The sequence below is a fragment of the Talpa europaea genome (genome assembly GCF_964194135.1).
Source record: "Talpa europaea genome assembly, chromosome: 4".
In the NCBI taxonomy this organism is placed as follows: Eukaryota; Metazoa; Chordata; class Mammalia; order Eulipotyphla; family Talpidae; genus Talpa; species Talpa europaea.
Genome location: NC_140070.1, coordinates 31,553,489 through 31,573,138, shown reverse-complemented (window position 1 = coordinate 31,573,138; position 19,650 = coordinate 31,553,489). Strand labels below are relative to the sequence as shown.

Below are 19,650 nucleotides of genomic sequence, written 5' to 3'. Positions count from 1 at the left end.
CTTGCTCAGTGGGATCATGCAAATGGTCATGGCAGCAAGGATGGAGGCTACACATGACTCAACAACATGAATCTCCTCTCATATGGCAAGTCTGGCTACCGCACTGCTGAGTGCCCAACAGGCCAGCAGAGGCCAAGCTAATCCCTAGTCTGATGCCATTCTCCAGAGGGCTTCTGATGATGACAAAACTGGACATCTTATTTATTTCTGTTTCCCCACCACTATCCCTGTGTCCCCTTTTCCTTTTCCTTCCCTTGCCCTCTTAATCTCAGAGTTCTCAAGATGTTTATTGATGTCCACAAGTTTTTGAAAGAATTTAAGTTGTTGAATCGCCTGCTATATGCATGTCCAATATTTGTTTATATCATTTTAACTTACTTTACTGTACTTCTTTCAAATTCCCTCCATTTTTTTGAAAACAACTACATTGAAATTGAACATTTTAGGGTCTTCCTCGTGGCTCAAGAGTTAAGACATAGCACTATGAAGCAGTCCGCAACTACTGCAGCACAAGTTTGATCCCCAGACAGGGAGGTTACCCACTTAGAGCGGCAGACCTCTCCTGACTCACCTGCTGCTCCACTCAGCAGTGTATTTCAGTACATCTGCCTCTTCTGCTCCCCACTCTGTCTCTGGTGAATCCTCTCACCCACCCCTCCCCCCGCACTTCTGACCTACACCCCAGCTCTTGTATACATAAATAAATAAACAAATCTTTAAAAAAAAACTGGACATTTTAATTACAGAGTTGGGACTCTGTTTTGTGACTTAAAGAGACTATGGGACTTTTTTTAAACCAAAGAGTGACAAGAGTAATCACAGACCTTCCTCAGTTTTCATCCAGGCACAGAGAAAAAGCTATATCTGACAAATAAATGTAAAGAGCTATATTTAAAATAAAACTGGAGACAAAAATAAAGTTGCTTTGTGATTACATCCCATGTGTTGACCTAATTATAATTTATATATATGCATACTCAACTCATGTATTATCACCATATTATTATTTTTGGATACATATGTGTGTGATAAAATACATAAATATACCTGAAACAATAAACAGCAAGTGAGGATAGTGGTGACCTCTAGAGAAGGAAGAGGACTGTGTCAGAAAGAAGAGCATGGGGCTTAGATTAAATTTGTAATATTAAATGGTCTGGTATTTCCATACCAAAAAAAATTATAATAGCAACAACATGCACTTTTCAATATAAATTACCATATTCTAAATATATGTATACCAAGTAGCAAGATAAATTGGACACAATATCCACCAGGCCTGCCCTTAAATTTCGCTGGGGCTTTCAGTTTCATTGTCTTGTAAGCCTTTGACCTATTGATTCATTTGAAACCAGGTTTCACTGATTGTCAAGAGGCACTAACTCTTAGTTTTACTAGATCTAATTAGATCTAAAAAAGTGAAAAATATAGACTTGGTTTTTTCATGCTTACTGGGTTTGTGAACAGACCTTTAAAATAAATGAATTAAACTTCCTAGAAGCAACATATCACCAAAGGTGAAGTTCAGGGTCAAGTGGCAATCCTCACTTAAAATAGACACATCTAAGGAGAGGCTGACTGGGAATATTATGATCTCATTTTCCCACAAACAGGGACAAGTTCAAAGTAATTTCAGCCTTCCAGAGTTGCATGGGTTATAGCCAACCCTATTGAATCTAAATAACTGATAAATCATAGAATGAATGACAGTATCACAGCAATTTTAGATATATGATAGAGCAAATGATCTAAGGCTTCTGGCTCTTGTTTCCAAAAATATCAATAATTCAATACAATTAATGACCACATTTCAGTATTGTCAGCTGAAACTGTTTTCAAAACTGAACTGAACATAACAAGCCAAAAAATTAATAGTTCTTATCACTTTGGGATACTCTAAAAGTGGAAATATTACATTATCTCTTTTAGCTAATTTAATAGCGAAACACCCAGATAATGTTATGTGACATGGGATATAATTAATCATCCCATTCTCTAGCCTTCTGATAAAAAGGGTAAATGCTGAACTCAATTAAGATGCTTATTTTCACCAGTGAAAAACCTGTAGCAATGCAAAATGAAGAAACTTAAACATAATGCAAAAGTTTCTAAGATGTCACTAATTTTTAGACTTCACATTTTTATATTAACCCAAGCCTCTTAGCCCTTGGTTGTCAGTTCAGGGAAACCATTACCCACATACACATAAATCATAATTGTATTCTAAGAATTGTTCCTACACAGAACAGTTTTCAGTAACTTTTAGTACAAAGTGGAATGACCCATTTCGTTAGTTATGCAAAGTTCTCAAAATGTTGCCATGTCTATGATCCATAAACACAAAGAAAGATAGGGCACTAAAATAAAATAATTGTGGAATTTTGATATAGAGTCCATTCTTCAGCAAAGCTACCCTTTAACCTTTTCTTCTGAAGATAATCAAACCTTTTTCCTATGGTTATATATTTTAAAACAAAAGAGCATTGCCCTAAGTTGTAAGCACTTAGAAATTCTGTGTTTGGGGCCTCCCTGGTGGCGCAAGATGTTGAGTGCCACTCTGTGGGGCAGTCCGTGGCCTCTGCAGCATGGGTTCAATCCCCGGCTGGCCAGGGAGAAACCCACATGGTGGGGTGGACCTCACCTGTTTCAACAGCTGCTCCCCTCAGCAGTGCGTTTCAGTCGGTCTGCCTGTTCTGCTCCCCACTCTCTCTGGTGAATCCTCTCACACACACCCCCAATCTCTGGCATAAATAAATAAATAAATCTTGTGTTTGACCTGTTTTTCATTTAGACCTAAAGACAATCCCCTAGAATAAATTACATAGATCCTAATAAACATAAAACCTGCCCAGCCCTTAGACATGTGAGCTTTTCAACAGATGCACATGGCATAATTGCACAGGAAATGTCATGTTTTTTTGTTTTTTTTTTTTTGCTTGAACTTATTCCAGCAAATCATTAGGAAAGAATAATTCTACTCAACTCGCTAAATGCTATATTGGCTGCAGTTCAGAAGATAAATTTAATTTTATTAAGGAGGAAAATTCATGATCATCCTATATCTATAATGAGCAAATATGACAATACAGCATTTGTATCTGCTCACAGTGTTTCACATGCAACTCTCTTGGAACTTATTCATACTTCTTTTTTTTTTTTTTTTTTAAGATTTATTTATTTATTTATACAAGCACTGGGTACAGTCAGAAGTGCCGGAGGATGAGAGAATTCACCAGAGCCAGAGGGGAGAGCAGAGCAGGCAAACTGACGAAGTACACTGCTGAGGGGAGCAGAGGGCGGCAGGAGAGGTCTTCGCACCATGTGGGACCCTGGCCTGGCAGCCGGGGGTCGAGCCAGCGCTGCAGAGGCTGCGGGCAGCTTCGCAGCCCAACGCTCAACCACTGCGCCACCAGGGAGGCCCTATTCATACTTCTGGCAAACTATACTCACATGTCATCTCAGAGAGGAGATTATAGGCTCAATGTGTCCTCTCCCCAACCCCTCCACAAATAATTGTTATTCATTGATTACCACTCTCCCATCACAAGATCTATACTTCCTAGTCACTGCTTTATCTTCAGCACCTACACAAGGCCTGGCAGGAGATACTCAAATATCACTAGATACCCAAGATGTATTTGTTGAACAAAGAAATTAATGTATGAATGGATGACGCGCACTGTACTAGATGTGAGGAGTACCATCAGGGAATCCACAATCTAATAAAAGAAAGGGATGTTAAAACTGCAATATAGCATGATAAATGTTATATCACAATAATATCAGGTATATCAGTGGCCTAAAAAATGTGGCTACACTAGGGATGGTTTCACAGAAGAAGAGTTACAATACTTTGAGTTTTGAAAGCTAAATAGGAGCTCATATGATGATTAAATGAAAAGAATAGAAGCCTAAAAAGAAGGAACAGTATGTGCAAAGAAAGGAAATAAAATCCTCATGCGCTTAACTAGTTTGACACAAATGGAGCACAAGGGTGTAAAGGAGGTAGCCCAAAATATAAGAAAATAGGCAGCACTGTTTTCAGAGGGAGTGACTAAATCACAGCAGTGTGATCTCCATTTTTCTCTCCAGGGACTTTACTCCATCTTTCAACATGATGCCTCAGTGCAGCTGTCTAAGCCTAGGAGCAATAAGGCACTAGCCTAGGAGTGTTCTGCTCACTGTCCTTCCAGGAAAGCATGGCAGCTGCAAAATAGACACACTCCTACATGGCAGCTCATGGGTCCCAAGAGACATGGCTTAAGAAAGATCCTGGTGGAAGCTGCTCCGCCCTATGACTTAGCTCTGGAGTCATGTAGCATCACTTCTGCCACATCCTCTTGGTCCAGAGGCAAAAGACTTACAGAGAAGAGAACACAGATCCCCTCGCTGGAAAGAGTAGTGTCAACATGTCTTCTCAGTAGAATTCATGGAAAACACAATCTGTCACAACTAAAAACTGCTGGATTAAAAAGGCATTAAAACACAGTTGAAATGAACCTGGAAAAGTCATCTATTTGTCATTAACAAAATTCATTCTGCAAGACACAGTTCAAATGCTCCCTTCCTTAGGACTCCCTCTTTGCTGTACCCCCACCCTCAACTTTCATCACCATTTGAAAATATGTCCACTCTCTCACTTAGTACATTCTATTGTAATTAGTTTAAAAATATGGATTATGTGTCAATTAACCACACTTCCCCTCCCCCTTCAATGCATATGGCACAGAACTACATCACGGTCTTCAGCTTGAATAAGGTAAAATTACTTCTAAGAAAGTGAGAAGTGACACAAAGCACAGAAAACAAAGGGGTGCAGTGAGAAAAGCATCAACAATTTAGAGAAGAAAAACTAACCACACAAAGAAAATAAAAGGTATCAAGCTAAGCTTTCTTCCTACACAAAAGGTGGAGGGCATAAGCTTCAGATGTCAAATAACCTAGAGCTCAAACAGCTTAGGGGAAACATTGTCTAAAGCAATGGTTCTTCCCAGCTCACCTGCATCAGGGCCACCTGGAGGGACTCTAGACCCACTCCCAGGTTTCCTTTCTCAGCAGGTCTGGGTGGGGCCCAGAACCTATAACCGCTGTAGTTTTTTCGTGATCTGCTACCACATTCCTCAAACATACCTAAAGATTTTTTTTTTTTGAGATTTATTTATTTATGCACACAAGAGTTAGGGTACAGGCCAGCAATGCTGGGGTGAGGGGATTCACCAGAGACAGAGCAGGGAACAGAACAGGCAGACTGACGAAATACACTGCTGAGGGGAGCAGTGGACGAGACAGGAGAGGTCTGCCGGACCATGTGGGTAGCTCCCTGGCCAGCCGGGAATCACACTTGTGCTGCAGAGGCTGCGGACTGCTTCATAGTGCGGTGCTTAACCCCTTGCGCCTCCAGGGAGGCCCCATACCTAAAGATTTTTAGAACTGGAAGCAACAGCCACAACTGAAGCCCTAGTAACGATGAAGACCCAGAAAGGGCGTGCAGAAGTGGGTACAGAGATGGCCCAAGACACCAAAGAGGCCTGATTTTAGACAGAGCCCATTTCTGTGAGGGCCTCACTACAGGCCGGGGTCCGAGCGACTGCACCCCGGTGGCCTCAGCCACGGTAGCGAGGCGCCCCCTCCCGTCCCTACCGAGTGGAGTCAGCCGGGGCCGCAAACCCAGCAGCCGACCGGGTGGGCGAGGCCAATCCGTCAGCTCCCGCGGCCCCCATCAGGCGGTTGCTGGGAGAGCAGGCCCGAGACGCAGTCCCCGCCCATTGGCGTAGGCGGGGCCGCCGGACTGTGATTGGCTAGCGCCGCCCGTGCGCGGTGACGTCATACCAGGGCTGACAATTTCTGAGCGCAGCGCGGGAGCTGGGAAGTGGCGGGTCGGGTGTGTCCCGGAAAGACTTGGTACCTGTCATTTCTCCGCCCGGTGCCCTTTGGGGGAGCCGGAGCCTGATCCCGCGAGCGTCCTGTCCCAGCCGCCGGCTCCCGACAGTGCTGCTGCCTCCCGCTGCTCGGGTGAGCGTCCGACGGGGCAGTGCGTGCGCGCGCGCTGCGGGGAGGGCTTTCTGGACTCCCTTGGCCCACGACCCGAGCGGAGCGAGGATGGGCTCGCGGTTTCCTAGACTTCGAGCACTTCTCCCTCGTTCCCGCCATCTTCCTTCCAAAGCCATTGGGGTCACTGATGGCGTAGCATTATGGTTGTAGAAATGAATTCTAGCCTTTAACCCAGGCAGAGGAAGAACAAGCGGTGCTCCAGGAATGGTGAGGTCAGGAGAAGCTTTATTACTCCTGCATGAGGTCCCAGACCTGGGTAGCCCCTTAAGGTCTGAGCATCCGTTTGAAGACCAAGGGTTCCTTTTATACACTACTGTGTCCATATCTGTTACATTGATAACATTGTTTTTCAGCAGGCGAAGTCCCCAGACAAGAGGGGTTAAGGCGAGGGGGAAAGATGCAGGCATTCAGGGATGGCCTTGGAGAGAGAGACAAGCTGGTTGGCTGTCCGACCTTGTAGATAAGAGTGCTGAGGCCCTGACCATGAATCTTAAAAGGGAAGGAGCTGTAAGTAAGCAAACGTGTTAATTATGCCTACTTTGGAATGTTCATTGCACCTGGGCTGGAAGTTCTGCTGGAATCTTTATTATATTCATTTGCTCAATAATATATTTTCTCATCAGTACCCTGGTCTGATGGGACTTGTGATTGTAGGAGATTCGACATTGATTAGTTTTCCCAACAGTTTTCAGGGCCTGCTATGAGTTAGGCACTGTGTAAGTGCAGGGACTATAGAGATAATTATGATCCCAGTAATTAGATACCAGGCACTGAGCAGAACCGCACTTCTGTTTGAACAGAGGTAAATACAGACCATGAGGAAAAGGACCTCTATTGGAAGACAATTATGCTGTGGTGTGGTAGATGCTCAATTTGAGGTATAGGTGGAAATACTTGTAAGGGGTGACCTCTTTGAGAAACTGATTTATAGTTTGAAGGGAGAGACGGAGAATTGAAAAACTGAAGTCTGTGAATTCTCTAGCCACTCCCAACAAGCCTCTACAGCACAGAAAACCTTACCCTTTTCCAGATAAGTAATTGCCTATTCTCGCAAATAAGTGAAAAACACATTGCTGGTTATTGATTATTTTATTCTCATTTGGCTCTCAGTTTCAGAGAAGATGACAGAAGAACTGGATCTCATAGGTCAGGACTCTGATGGGGATAGTGAGGAGGTGGTCCTCACGCCTGCAGAGCTCATTGAAAAGCTGGAGCAGGTAAGCTTCCCAAATAGAATTCCCTTGCTCCAAACTTAACCTTTTTATTTAGTCCAACTGTACAAGTGTCAGGAATGAGAAAAGGAGGAAATGGAATTCAAAGCTTATTTCGAGAGAAGAGGGAATGAACCTTCCCATCTACACAGAAATATAAAATAGTGGGAACAACCTCTTAGAAACCTCATAATGCCAAACACAAAATACTTAGGGAGCCAGTAAATGACAGCTTTGAGCACATTTAATAGAACAGTTCACAGAGCAAGAATCTATTTATCTTTGCAGACAGTGCAGAGATGTTATGTTGGAAACTAGTAAGTGCTATATCTTTGTCCCTTACTTTATACATCTGTGTTTCCCTATAGAATGTGTGGGTTAACAAGAAGTTGTTATATACTTTTCTAAGGGAAAGCTAGTCTTCTTCTTTTTCTTCCCTTTTGTATTCTTGTACCAACTGTTGTTTACATTTCCATTGCTTATCTAAAGATCATTTCTGGATAGTTCTTCTTTGAGTTATAGCTATGACTCCTTGAGTAGTTTGTGCCACTAACTGTGTGAAGCTCTTTACTATTACTGTTTTATGAAGGTCTGGTGGTTAGGAGTTCAGACTATCTAGATTTAAATTCCTCCATGCTGTTAGTCTATCGTGTGACCTTAGGCAAGTTATGTAATTTGCCTCAAGCCCTTCTTTGACTGTAAAGATAGATGTAATAACAGTGACTGCCTCACATGGCTGTGAGTATTAAATAGGATCTTATAGGTAAAGTGCTTAGCTTGTTGTGTGGCACATGGTAAGCACTCACTGTGTTAATAATAGCTACAATAACCCAATGAGGAAAGTATTTTTGTTAATGTCCATTTTGTGGGTGAGGAAACTGAAGCTTAGTGATATAAAGGAATTTCCCTAAGGTCACACAGTGACTTCAGAGATGGGATATGAACCATATCTCTAACTCCAAAACATGTGCTCTTTTTCTACTATAAATGCTGCCTTATTCCTGTCTCCTCCCTTAAACTGTCCCTTTCCAGAACTTTTGTTTTTACTTTGTATTCTTCCTTCTTTCCTATCATGCATGCCAACATGAGTGACAACTGAAGGAAGATAATTTTTATAATTTTTAAATTATATCTTACAATCTTTATGAGACTAATGATTCTTAGTCTGTTTTTATATCACATGGCTTTGTGAAAACTCTGACCTTCCCAGAATACTACATATTGACTAATGCAGAATTTTCCATATAACCCTACGAGGGTCATTGACACCCTGAAATCTGTCCACTGATCTTGTCTGTGGACTCCAGTTTAAGAGAGCCTGTTTTTTTTTGGGAAATGATTTCGTTAAACAAAAATCAAAAAGCACAGAGCATTAAAATAAAGTGCATTCAACTATATTAAATTAAGTTCTTCTGTTTCTATACTTTGATGAGTAAAAAGACAAGCTGTAAAACTGGGAAAAAATTTGCAAAATATATAATTGACAAACTGTTAAAAATATCTGCAGTGCATAAGTAAACCTTACAGATTGCGCATCAGTAAAATGAAGTCTTAACAGGCATTTCCCAGAAGTGGAAACCAGGATGGCCAATATACATATTAAAAAGATGTTTAACCTTCTTTGTAACAGGAAAATGAAAACTTAAATCACAACAAGAAATCACTTTATGCCTATCAGATTGGCAGAAATGTAAACGGTAAACCATATAAAGAATTGGCAAGGATATACAGAAGTGTGCACATTTGTATACACAGTGTGCATATAAATTGGTTCAATCACTTTGAAAAATAATTTACTATTGCCTAGGAAAGTTGAAGGTACCTACTAAAGGAATTAGTGTGGCCCAATAATTCTACTCTTATTTGCCACTCTGTTCTCTCTATTTTAATGAAAATTTCTGTGTATAATCCAGTAGACATGCACAAAGTGTTTTGTGTCTTGCATTAGTTAAAAACTGAAAATAAGCCAGATATCCATCAACAGTGGAATGGATTAAAAAGTATGGTATAAACACAGAATGGGGTTGGGGGAGAACAGCAATGAAAAAAATGAAAGATAGTTCCTGCATGGATAACTAACTCTAAGGAACATCAAAAAGTAAGCTCCCTACGAAACCATATATGTACATTTCAAACGCTTGCCAAGCTGTTGTTCAAGGCAAAGCTTGCCAGCGTGGGTGAGTGGTACCCTGGTTTGCTATAAATGTGGAATAGCCAGAGCCTCCAGGAATAGCCAGAGCCTCCAGGCTGATTACCACTTCTGGGTGTCACCAGAGGCTCCATAGAAGACTACCTAAGGGTTGTGGGCTCTGACAACACAGCCTCATCGTGGCATGGGTAAGCCTGCCTTATATCTCCAGCCTGATGATCTTGCCTAAGGGCAGCCAAGGAGTGGACTATCCACTAGATAGCTGTTGCTACCATAGACTCATAGACTACCTGGCATGGCCTCAGGCAGCCTGAGGGGATCACTGACTAATACATCACCAGGAGCATATGGAGGATGCTATTGAATGTCTATAAAATTAATTTAAAAGTTATTATCTACAGTGCGGAGTTTGTCATTTTTTAATGATTGTATTAGTTTGCTAAGGCTGCATACCAAAGTACTGCACAATGGGTGGCTTAAACAACAGAAATTCATTTTCTGAATTCTGGTGGCTAAACATCCTAAGATCAGGTGCCAGCCTGGTTGTTTTCTTTTGACCTATCTTGTGATCTTGTAGATGGGCATCTCCCTGTGTCTCCACATGATCTTCCTTCTATGTGTCTGTGTTCAAATTTCCTCCTCTTTAAAGGGTACCAGTCATTTTGGATTAGGTCCCATCGCAGTCACTTCATTTTAACTTTATTACCTCTTTAAAGACCTATCTCCAAATACATTCACATTTTTAGGTACTAGTCGTTAGAATTTCCACATATGTATTGGGAGGTGAAGGAAGACATAATTTAGCCCATAAAAATGAGGAGCAGATTGTCATTAAGAATTTTGATTAGGAGGCCTCCCCTGTGGCACAGCGGTTGAGCGCTGGGTTGCGAAGCTGCCCGCAGCCTCTGCAGCACCGGTTCGATCCCCGGCTGCTCCCCTGCCACCGGAGGAGGGTCCCACATGGCGCGCAGACCTCTCCTGCCGCCCTCTGCTCCCCTCAGCAGTGTGCTTCGGTCCTACTGCCTACTCTGCTCCCCGCTCTGACTCTGGTGAATTCTCTCACCCTCCTGCGCTTCTGACTGTACCCAGTGCTTGTATAAATAAAATAAATAAATAAATCTTTAAAAAAAAAGAATTTTAATTAGGATTCAAATATAGCCTTTTAGACATAGAACCTGATTGTTCTAAAATGCCCTGGATTTAAACACAAATTGCTCACTAAAAGATTTTATTTGAAAGTTTAATATTTTATTATTGTATTTTCAAAATGTAAATGGGAAATCTTCCCATACCCACAGTGTATTCCATTTTACCTCAGTTTCATCCAGTGCTATCATTTTTTTTTAATTCTATCTCGTGAAAAAACTGGGAAACATTATGTAGAGATACAAGCAAATGTGGTGAAACTGCAGAAAACTATACACTAAAGTCAGGTTTATGGTTATCACTAAGGAAGGAGGAACACAGATTTTTTTTTAAAATAATGGTAATATCCTTTAATGAAGTTATGTGCACACAGGTAGTTATGTCACTCCTCTTTATGCTAATATGTGTTTCATGAACATTTTTGTACCTATTTAATATTTAATATAATTAGCTAAAAAGAAAAACTGCTTTATAAGTGCTCTGTGAAAATTTTATCTTTTCTCATTTACTATGCTACTTGAAAATACAGGTTCTCTTTCTGGCTAATTTTATATACCTATAATACTGTTACAGAAGCTTGAGCACTTGAAAAAAAATTTATGATAGTAGCAATACCCAGTATTTAATAATGGGTCTTAACAGTGATAACGGGAGAAGTGGAGGCTCAAGGATGTCAAAAGTAAATTGGGAGAAATAAATTTTGAGCTATGCTAAAAGTAAGTTTCCTGTAATTGAAAGATAAGTATAGTCTTTTCTCAGTACTTATAGATATTTCAGTTCTCAAAGCCTTGGTAATTTCTGAAATGTACTAAACATCTAGGCCTGAGTTAACCTCTTGTTCCAAAACTGTGCAATAGATGAATATCCATTTTGAATATGATCCTTTATTCTCTAGGCGGTTAGTAAATGACATAATCTGTGTTTTTTCATCAGTAAATAAGGAAAACCATATGCATTTCCTCTCAGGTATAATGCTGATTGAAAAAGTATTTATAATGTGCTCTGAAATTCAGGAATGAGAAGATGTATTGGATCATATAAAGTGTTTCTTCATTTCTCATATAGAAATGCTGCTGGTGCCTCCTGGTGGCATATAACTGGTAAAGAAGTAGAAATGTGTAGATGTGACTTGGTAAAGGGACTGTTTGAACACCAGATGGTGTTACTGGCTATTCCTGGAGGTTAAATATATTTGTGAACACAGTCTTTCCACTAAAAGAAACATAAAAACCAGCATTAATTATAGTTTGTCTTCAAAGTATTTCTAATACTTCCAACTAATAAGCAAACAGTTCCTTTGCCTAAGGTAGCTGTGATTTTTTTTGGCATAATATGTTCTGACTCACAGGGTTATTTCTCTTCATTATGAGTGAGGCTCACATGTTTTACTTTACATTGTTTTTTAGGCCTGGCTGAATGAAAAGTTTGCCCCTGAGCTGCTGGAAAGCAAGTCTGAAATTGTAGAATGTGTCATGGAACAACTAGATCACATGGTAAGAGTTGCTTGTCTCAAAGTTGCAAAGGAAGAGAGCATTAAAAGGATTTGTCATCTTAATTAATTAGAGGTTTGAGAGGTTATGATCTGAGAGCAAATCTGTTTTGTTTAGCCCAGCCTAGTTTATTATTATTTTTTTAATTTTATACATTTTTTACATCATTTTTCATTTTTGCATAATGTATGCATTTTCATCTTGGTTATAGTACCCACACAATTCCCACCCCCCTTGTTTTGATCCTACTCCCTCCTCTCCCCACTGTAGTGTGTCTCTGGTTTATAGTTTCTTGTTGATTTTGATTTTTACTTTATTATAATTAGGTTTTTTCCTGGTCCCTTATTTAGGTTTTCTAAATTCCTGCTATGAGTGAAACTATCCAGTATTTTTCTTTTTCTTTCTGGCTTATTTCGCTGAGCATGATCCCTTCCAGCTCCATCCATGTTGCTGCAAACTAGCAACGACAAATGTTGGTGAGGATGTGGAGAAAAAGGAACTCTCCTACACTGCTGGTGGGAGTGCAAACTGGTCCAACCACTATGGAAAGCTGTGTGGAGATTCCTCAATCTGCTAAAGATGGAGCTTCCATATGATCCAGCAATTCCACTCCTAGGTATTTACCCAAAGGACACAGAAACATTAATTCAAAAGGGCACCTGCACTCCTATGTTTGTAGCAGCACTATTTACAATAGCTAAGCTAGGGAAACAACCCAAATGCCCAAAAATAGATGACTGGCTCAAGAAGATATGGTACATATACACAATGGAATATTACTCAGCAATCAAAAAAGATAAACTCTTGCAATTTGCCTAGTTTATTATTTTTAAATACTGTATTAGTTATCTACATTTACAACGCTTGGGAGTTATCTACATTTACACAACTGTGGATATCAGCTTCCTATGGAAAGTCTAAAATCCCCCACCACCAGCTCCACATGTTGACATGAGAATGGCTGACCAGGACGGTAAAGGACAGGTAAAGGTTGGTGTGCTCTCCACTTCCCACAGTCCTAACTGCCCACCTCTCCTGGACCTTACTTCCCTGCCCCCTTGTGGACATTTGAGTCTGTGACTCTTGGCTTAGAAAAGCACAGCTTCCGAGCAGGTTTAAAACATTGGTATTTTACAGTTTCTCAACTTGAATTTAAGACTCTTTAGACATTTCTTCTGTCTGCTTTCTTATCTCCTTTACAACTGGCTTAGACTTCTCTGGACACTTCTAACTGACCATAGTCAGATTCTATTCAAATGGTCATTTTCTAAAATGACTGTTTTATTTCTCATTCTAAAATGAGACTGTTTTATTTGTGCAGTTAAGAAATTCAAGTAAAATGAGAATTCTTTTTTTATATAAAAATATTTTATTTCTTTATATCCTTATTCTATAAGCTTTTCCAAAATGAGAGTTCTTATGTGATGAGTTTCTGTTCTTCTTTCACTTAAATTTAATTTGTGGGTCTTCAGCAGTGCCAGCGACAATGATCATTATCATCTAGGTGCAGATTAAACAAAAAAGTTTCTTAGTCTTGGAGCATTATATTTTATAGAAACTCGATTTTCTCTTTTTAATAGGAAGAAAATCTCAGGAGAGCCAAGAAGGGGGATCTGAAAGTCAGTATCCATCAAATGGAGATGGAGAGGATTCGCTATGTCCTTAGCAGCTACTTGCGGTGTCGTCTTATGAAGGTTTGACATGGATATATTTATAGAATAAAATAATTCAGTCTGAAATATAGATAGAGCATAGTGAGAAGAAGCTGTGCTTGGGCCTGGGAGGCTCCAGGCCATGAAAATGCTGCTGAAGCTCAAAAGCAGAGTAGCTAAAGCGTTAAGGAGGGCCAGAGATTATTCTGGAGAAGCACAGAGAGAATGTGTATCATGCACCTCCAGGGACATAGCCCACATTTTTTGTCTACTTATCTGCTATGTGAATGGTGCCCCCTGGAATTATAGTGTGGCAGTGCTGAGGGTAGAGCTTGTATTGATTGAATAGGGGATAACGAGTAGAAGAAAACTAGTCTTAAAAATTATTTTCATCTTTAATAGAGGCCATGTCAAATGGACCATGATAACTTGACATTCAGCAGTAGCATTGTGGCCATCCAACTTCTAACAATGAAATTGCTAAACATTATTTTGTATTATGTCTGTTTTAACCCCAGAAAGTTCTAACTTTCTTGAAGTTTTCTTCTTATTTGGTTCTACTTGTCCACTTTGTTATTACAATACAAATACTTTCTCTCTTCTATATGAGAGTGCTTCAGCTTGCAAATCTCATCTAAGTCCTTTCAGTTAAACATTTCATCCTAAATTCATTGACTCTCCTGGTATCTTCCTTCAAAAGGTTTCCGTTTATCAATATTCTTTTTAAATTGTACTACCTGCCACTGAATATAGTATTGCAGTTTAGCTTGCTCACTTTTGTGAAAAATAACATGATCACTATGTATTAAACTGATAGTAATGCCACCCAGAATCTCATTAGCATATTGGTTCATGCTAACCTCCTTCTGTGCTCACCATTAACTCAAACTTCTTCAGTTTTTAAGTTATTATTACCCCATCCTGTCACCATCCTGAATTTGTGTAGTTTTGTTTTTGATCCCTAAATGTAGGACTTGCTATTCATTTCACTTGAACCTCAACATCTTATTAAATTGAGCCATTTCAATGGTCTCTAGATCTTGAGCTTGTCACCAAATATTATCAAAAGGTTTGATAAGTATGTCATCAAAGGTCTTATAGTTAATTGGCATGGGCCGCTGATATATTATTCCACCAGGGACTTCCCTACACATTGACATCTGTCCCTTGATTCACTGTTATTGTTCAGTATTTAGGATTTTCCCTACGTGTACTGTCACCCAGGCCCAGATTTATAGTGTGTCCATAAGGGTGACATTGAGACATTATCACATGTTCTGAAAACATTGAGACACATGGTATGTCTCTCGCCTCTACCCTCAACTACTGGACCACTATCTTTCATCTCTCTTGTAAATTCAGTAATTCTTCTTAGATTATGAAATTACATATATTTTTAGTGTACTGATATAGCAGCATTAGTAATTTACATATAACAGGAGAAAGTACTACACATACATACAAATGTATACTCCCTGCAAGTGTTAATTTATATGGAATATAATTGGTCCAAGCTCAAGAACTTACACTCATGTAAGTGGAGAAGTGCTCCTTTATTTTGGCCTTCAGAGTCCCCTTACTTTTGCCATTTCCCTACTTGCTGAAAGCATTAGATATAATCTTAGCAGCTTTGACTCCAAACAACAGACTAGTTTCCCTTCCCAAATTCTGACCACACACCATCTTTGTAACTTTTAGCTTTTTTTTTTCCTGGTAGTCCTAAGAACTTTTCCCAAGCTCCACCTTCTTCTGGACTTTATTCTTTCTGGTTATATTCATACAATTAAGTATCACAATTCTATCTGTGTATGCATTCTGTATGTGTCTTCCCAGCTTTTTTAGATTTCAAAGAATACCCGGTGCAATTACATAAAAATGTTAAATAATATCCACAGCTCTTCCTCTTGAATATCATTTATAATTATATTTTCAGATTTGTTTTTATGAAAGCCTCTTATCCTTTTAAAACTGCTCTTGTATACCTCTGAATTCTTTGAAACCTACTCTTTGCCAAAATTGAGGTCTTATTACTAGAAAGAATCTTGACCATGAAGACTTGCCATTTCTAAAGGCAATTTCTAGGTTAACCTCCAGCCATTTCAGAAAACTAGTATGTTTGAGACATGGATCTTGACAGATGTTTTTGTGACGATTTGTATTTATCCCCACAGATAGAGAAGTTTTTCCCTCATATCCTTGAAAAGGAGAAGACACGCCCCGAGGGAGAACCTGCTAGCCTTTCTCCAGAAGAGTTTGCCTTTGCCAAAGAGTGAGTAAGCAGTTAAGTGTGGGGCCAGACTTTCTTGCCTTGCCTTGTAAGCATGAGCTCTGGTGGTGGTATCCATGAAGCCTGTCTCAGAGTCACTGCTCTCCGTCTGATAGCCCTGGTGGTTCCGACCAGTCATGTTGTTGCAGTAATTTGAATTTATGTATTTCAGGTACATGGCTAACACAGAGACCTATCTAAAGAATGTTGCCTTAAAGCACATGCCTCCTAACTTACAGAAAGTGGACCTCTTAAGGTCAGGTAAGTTCATTTTTTGGACATCCTGAGGGGCCATAGTTTATGTCCCAAGTATCTTCAGCTGCATTAGAATAGGAGCTTCATCTTCACTCTTTCCTCTCAAACATGGACAGATACATAGATAAGCAGAAAAGAGAAAGGGTTCTGGGTTAAAAATTAAAAATGTGCTAAAAGCAAGTGTAAGGGTCGCCTTTTCAGCATAACTTGTATGGTTATGTTAGGTTAGGTTCAAATTAATTCTGAGCCTTTGTTAACGTAGACTCATTCATCTATCCAGTCCTTTGTTCTTTCATCAATTATCTCCTGAGTATCCATGATGTTCTAGGCTCTTCTGAATGCTAAAAAACAAAGGTTACTTCAACCTGTCTCTGCTCTAAAGGGGCTATCTTTTCCTCAGATTCCAGGAAGTGTGGAGAATGTCTAGCTACTAAAAAGCATTTAACTAGGAGGCTAGGAAACCTGTCCAGGATTCCTTGTTACCTATAGAAAAGGCTCCTCTTTTTGTTGGGAGGAATTCCTCTTGGAGAAAGGGTGAGCAGATCTAAATGTAGGAGAAGAAAAGGAAGACCTAAGGCCTCCAGTGCCCTCAAAATCTGAGTTAAGGGAAGAAAGTGGTAGTTATAACTCCTAACCTTAGATGAACCAAATGAGGACCCCACTTATAGATATAAGTCCATATCAATCATTTCAAAATTCCTGTATCCAAGTAAGACCTTGTCACACAAAATTGCCAGACCAAATCAAACAGTTCTCCAGGGAACTGGAACCTGCCTTGTTCACAAACTAAACTTAGTGTGCAAAGCCCCGAGCCTGTGTACAAGTGGGCTCTGGGAATTCCTCTCCCACCCAGCCTGTAATTTACAGCCTGTAACCCTTGTAAATTTACTATAACTAGTGTAAGTCCTACCCACTCCTTCAAAGTTCTTCCCACATTACTAAGCGAATGCCACTCACATGAGGCTTCCTAGTGTTGCTATTACCTCCTTGCCCGGAGAGACCCTGTATTATCCTTGACTTCTCCAAGATGTGTAGGCTTCCCTACTCATTTTAAATACCCATCATTTGTGGAATGAGTGGTTGCTATGAGAAACCATGAGTGGAAAGTGTGCTGTTTCGGGCCTCCCTGGTGGCACAGGCGGTTGAGCACCGCACTGTGAAGCTGTCCGCAGCCTCTGCAGCGCAGGTTCGATCCCAGCTGGCCGGGATGAAACCCACATGGCGCAGCAGACTTCTCCTGTCTCGCCCGCTGCTCCCCTCAGCAGTGTTTTTCGTCAGTCTGCCTGTTCTGTTCCCCGCTCTGTCTCTGGTAAATCCTCTCACCCTCCTGCACATCTGGCCTATACCCTGTTTCTTGTATAAATAAATAAATCTTTTAAAAAAAAAAAAGTGTGCTGTTTCTAGAAAACACCAGATACCTTTTCCAATCACACCTTTCCCCACAACACACACATGCATGCAAATACTTTTATATTAGAGGTCCCTCTGCAGCTTTTCCCATATAGAGCTTGTTAGCTGAGCATTTTCTGATTACATTATTTGTTTTTTTGGCAGTTCCCAAACCAGATCTAGATTCATATGTGTTTCTGAGAGTGAGAGAACGACAAGAAAACATACTGGTAGAACCAGAAACGGATGAGCAGAGGTGAGTGGCGTGTGTCTTTGATGGTAGAAAGTACTCCTCCTACTGGAGCCCCTTCTAAGCTCTGCGGATACATGTTTTTCCTCCTTTTTTAGGGACTATGTGATCGATTTGGAGGAGGGCTCGCAGCACCTGATCCGATATAAAACCATCGCCCCTCTGGTTGCTTCTGGAGCAGTACAGCTAATTTAAAACCAAAAATACATAAACAAGAATGAAGATGTGAAAAGCCCACTTTATGCCTAAGGACAACAGACTTTTCTCGCAATGTTGTGGATCATTTGGGTATTGAGAAGGAGCTCAAGGAAGTCTTGCCAAATGTCCTCCTAACTTCCTGCCATTTTAGCCAGTATCAGTAGAGGGGGCCATCGCTCTGCTGATCCTTAAAACTGAGCAAATACATGGAGACTTTTGCTTTGTGCACCCTTCCCCTTTATAGTGTTATTGGAACTCAGGAAAGCAAGGCAAAGGTAGTATGTAAAAAGTCATTGCTGCCTATAATTAGAGGACTGTAGTTAGCCCTGACCTTGTAGTGGCAGGGGAATTCAGTTAATCTTCTAATAGGAAGATTATAAATAGATTAAAGAAATAGCACTGTTCTTTCTTCTCTGTCATGTCACTAGATTGTGTGAACTAACCTATTGGAACCTCTAATATTGGACTTAAAACCGCTTCTGTCATGTATAACTGAGAATACCAACTCAACTAATAAAGCATTAAGTTTCAGTTTGGTGGCAGAGGAGCCTCTGGACAGTTCTGGGTTTGTAGTCTGATGAAGGGTGTGCTCCCTGATGCTAACCTGCAGCCTTCCCTGACTCAGGCAGCTTTGCCAAGCCAGCCTCCAGACCATCTGCCATGCCTTGGGCAAAGCTCTCGCAGCACTGCAACATTAATTATCCAATAGTGTGACCTCAGTTGCAGTTTTTCCTTTTTAAGCTCTTCACTTTAGGGAAGTAGATGAAATTAATCTTACTGTAAATGGAAAATCTCCCAGTGGTACCTAAAGGAAGGGTGTAGACAGTGAAGGAATCATCTTTCCTTGAAACATGATAAAAAGCAACTTTCATTCTTTATTATTGCTTGATGAAAAGGCAGTAGATTTTCATTCTCATGATTCAGGCTGTTAAAGCAATCAAGGTAATATTGCTATCATTTCCGAGAGAAATTGCCAAGGAAAGCAAGGAAGGTTTCATGCATTAATGAAAGTGTTTTATACATCATCCCCCTTCCCCCAGGGTGTTTTTATCCTCTACAGCCATTTACTAAGCAAATTCATGTTAGCAGACAGTGTACCAGTTAACATTCAAGACACTGAGATTCCACTGTCCCTACTCATGGGGACAAGCGCCTTGCAGAGATGAAAACAGGATGACTCACCAGAGAGTGACTGGATTGGGTGATCTGAGAAGTTCTCACTGAATTTGGTGAGGTTGAGAGCTGAATAATAAGAGGAAGGACATTCCAGGCAGAGAAAACAGCAGAAACAAAAGATGCGCAGCAGAAATGAATTCTGTCTGTAGTCAATATGACTGGAACATACTAAGAGGAAGATTGTGTGCAAATCACTTACAGCTTTCTTAGCAAGGATCCCATTTGGTCCTCACAGCAATCGTGAGAAGTGGGCAGGTCTGACAGTATGCAGTAGTGGAAAATAAAGCAGATGTGTAGTGATATGTCTGAGACCAGAATCCAAGCGGGCTTCCTAATTACCTGTGTGCCTTCTCTCTCTCCCTGCCTCTCTGGCATGCTACTAAGCACAGGAGGGAGCATGGGTTATGTGCTACTGAA

The 19,650-nt window shown here is 40.4% G+C and overlaps 1 protein-coding gene across 1 annotated transcript; it reads left to right on the top strand.

Annotated features, from left to right (window-relative positions):
* Positions 1–7,172: 7,172 nt before the first annotated feature.
* Positions 7,173–18,054, top strand: GINS4 (GINS complex subunit 4; the record flags this gene model as incomplete). The annotated part of the gene is made up of 7 exons (XM_084231255.1): positions 7,173–7,268; positions 11,964–12,050; positions 13,628–13,741; positions 15,871–15,968; positions 16,138–16,226; positions 17,775–17,865; positions 17,958–18,054. 7 exons carry the CDS (start codon positions 7,173–7,175, stop codon positions 18,052–18,054), a joined length of 672 nt encoding a protein of 223 aa, XP_084087381.1.
* Between the last annotated feature and the right edge of the window lie 1,596 nt (positions 18,055–19,650).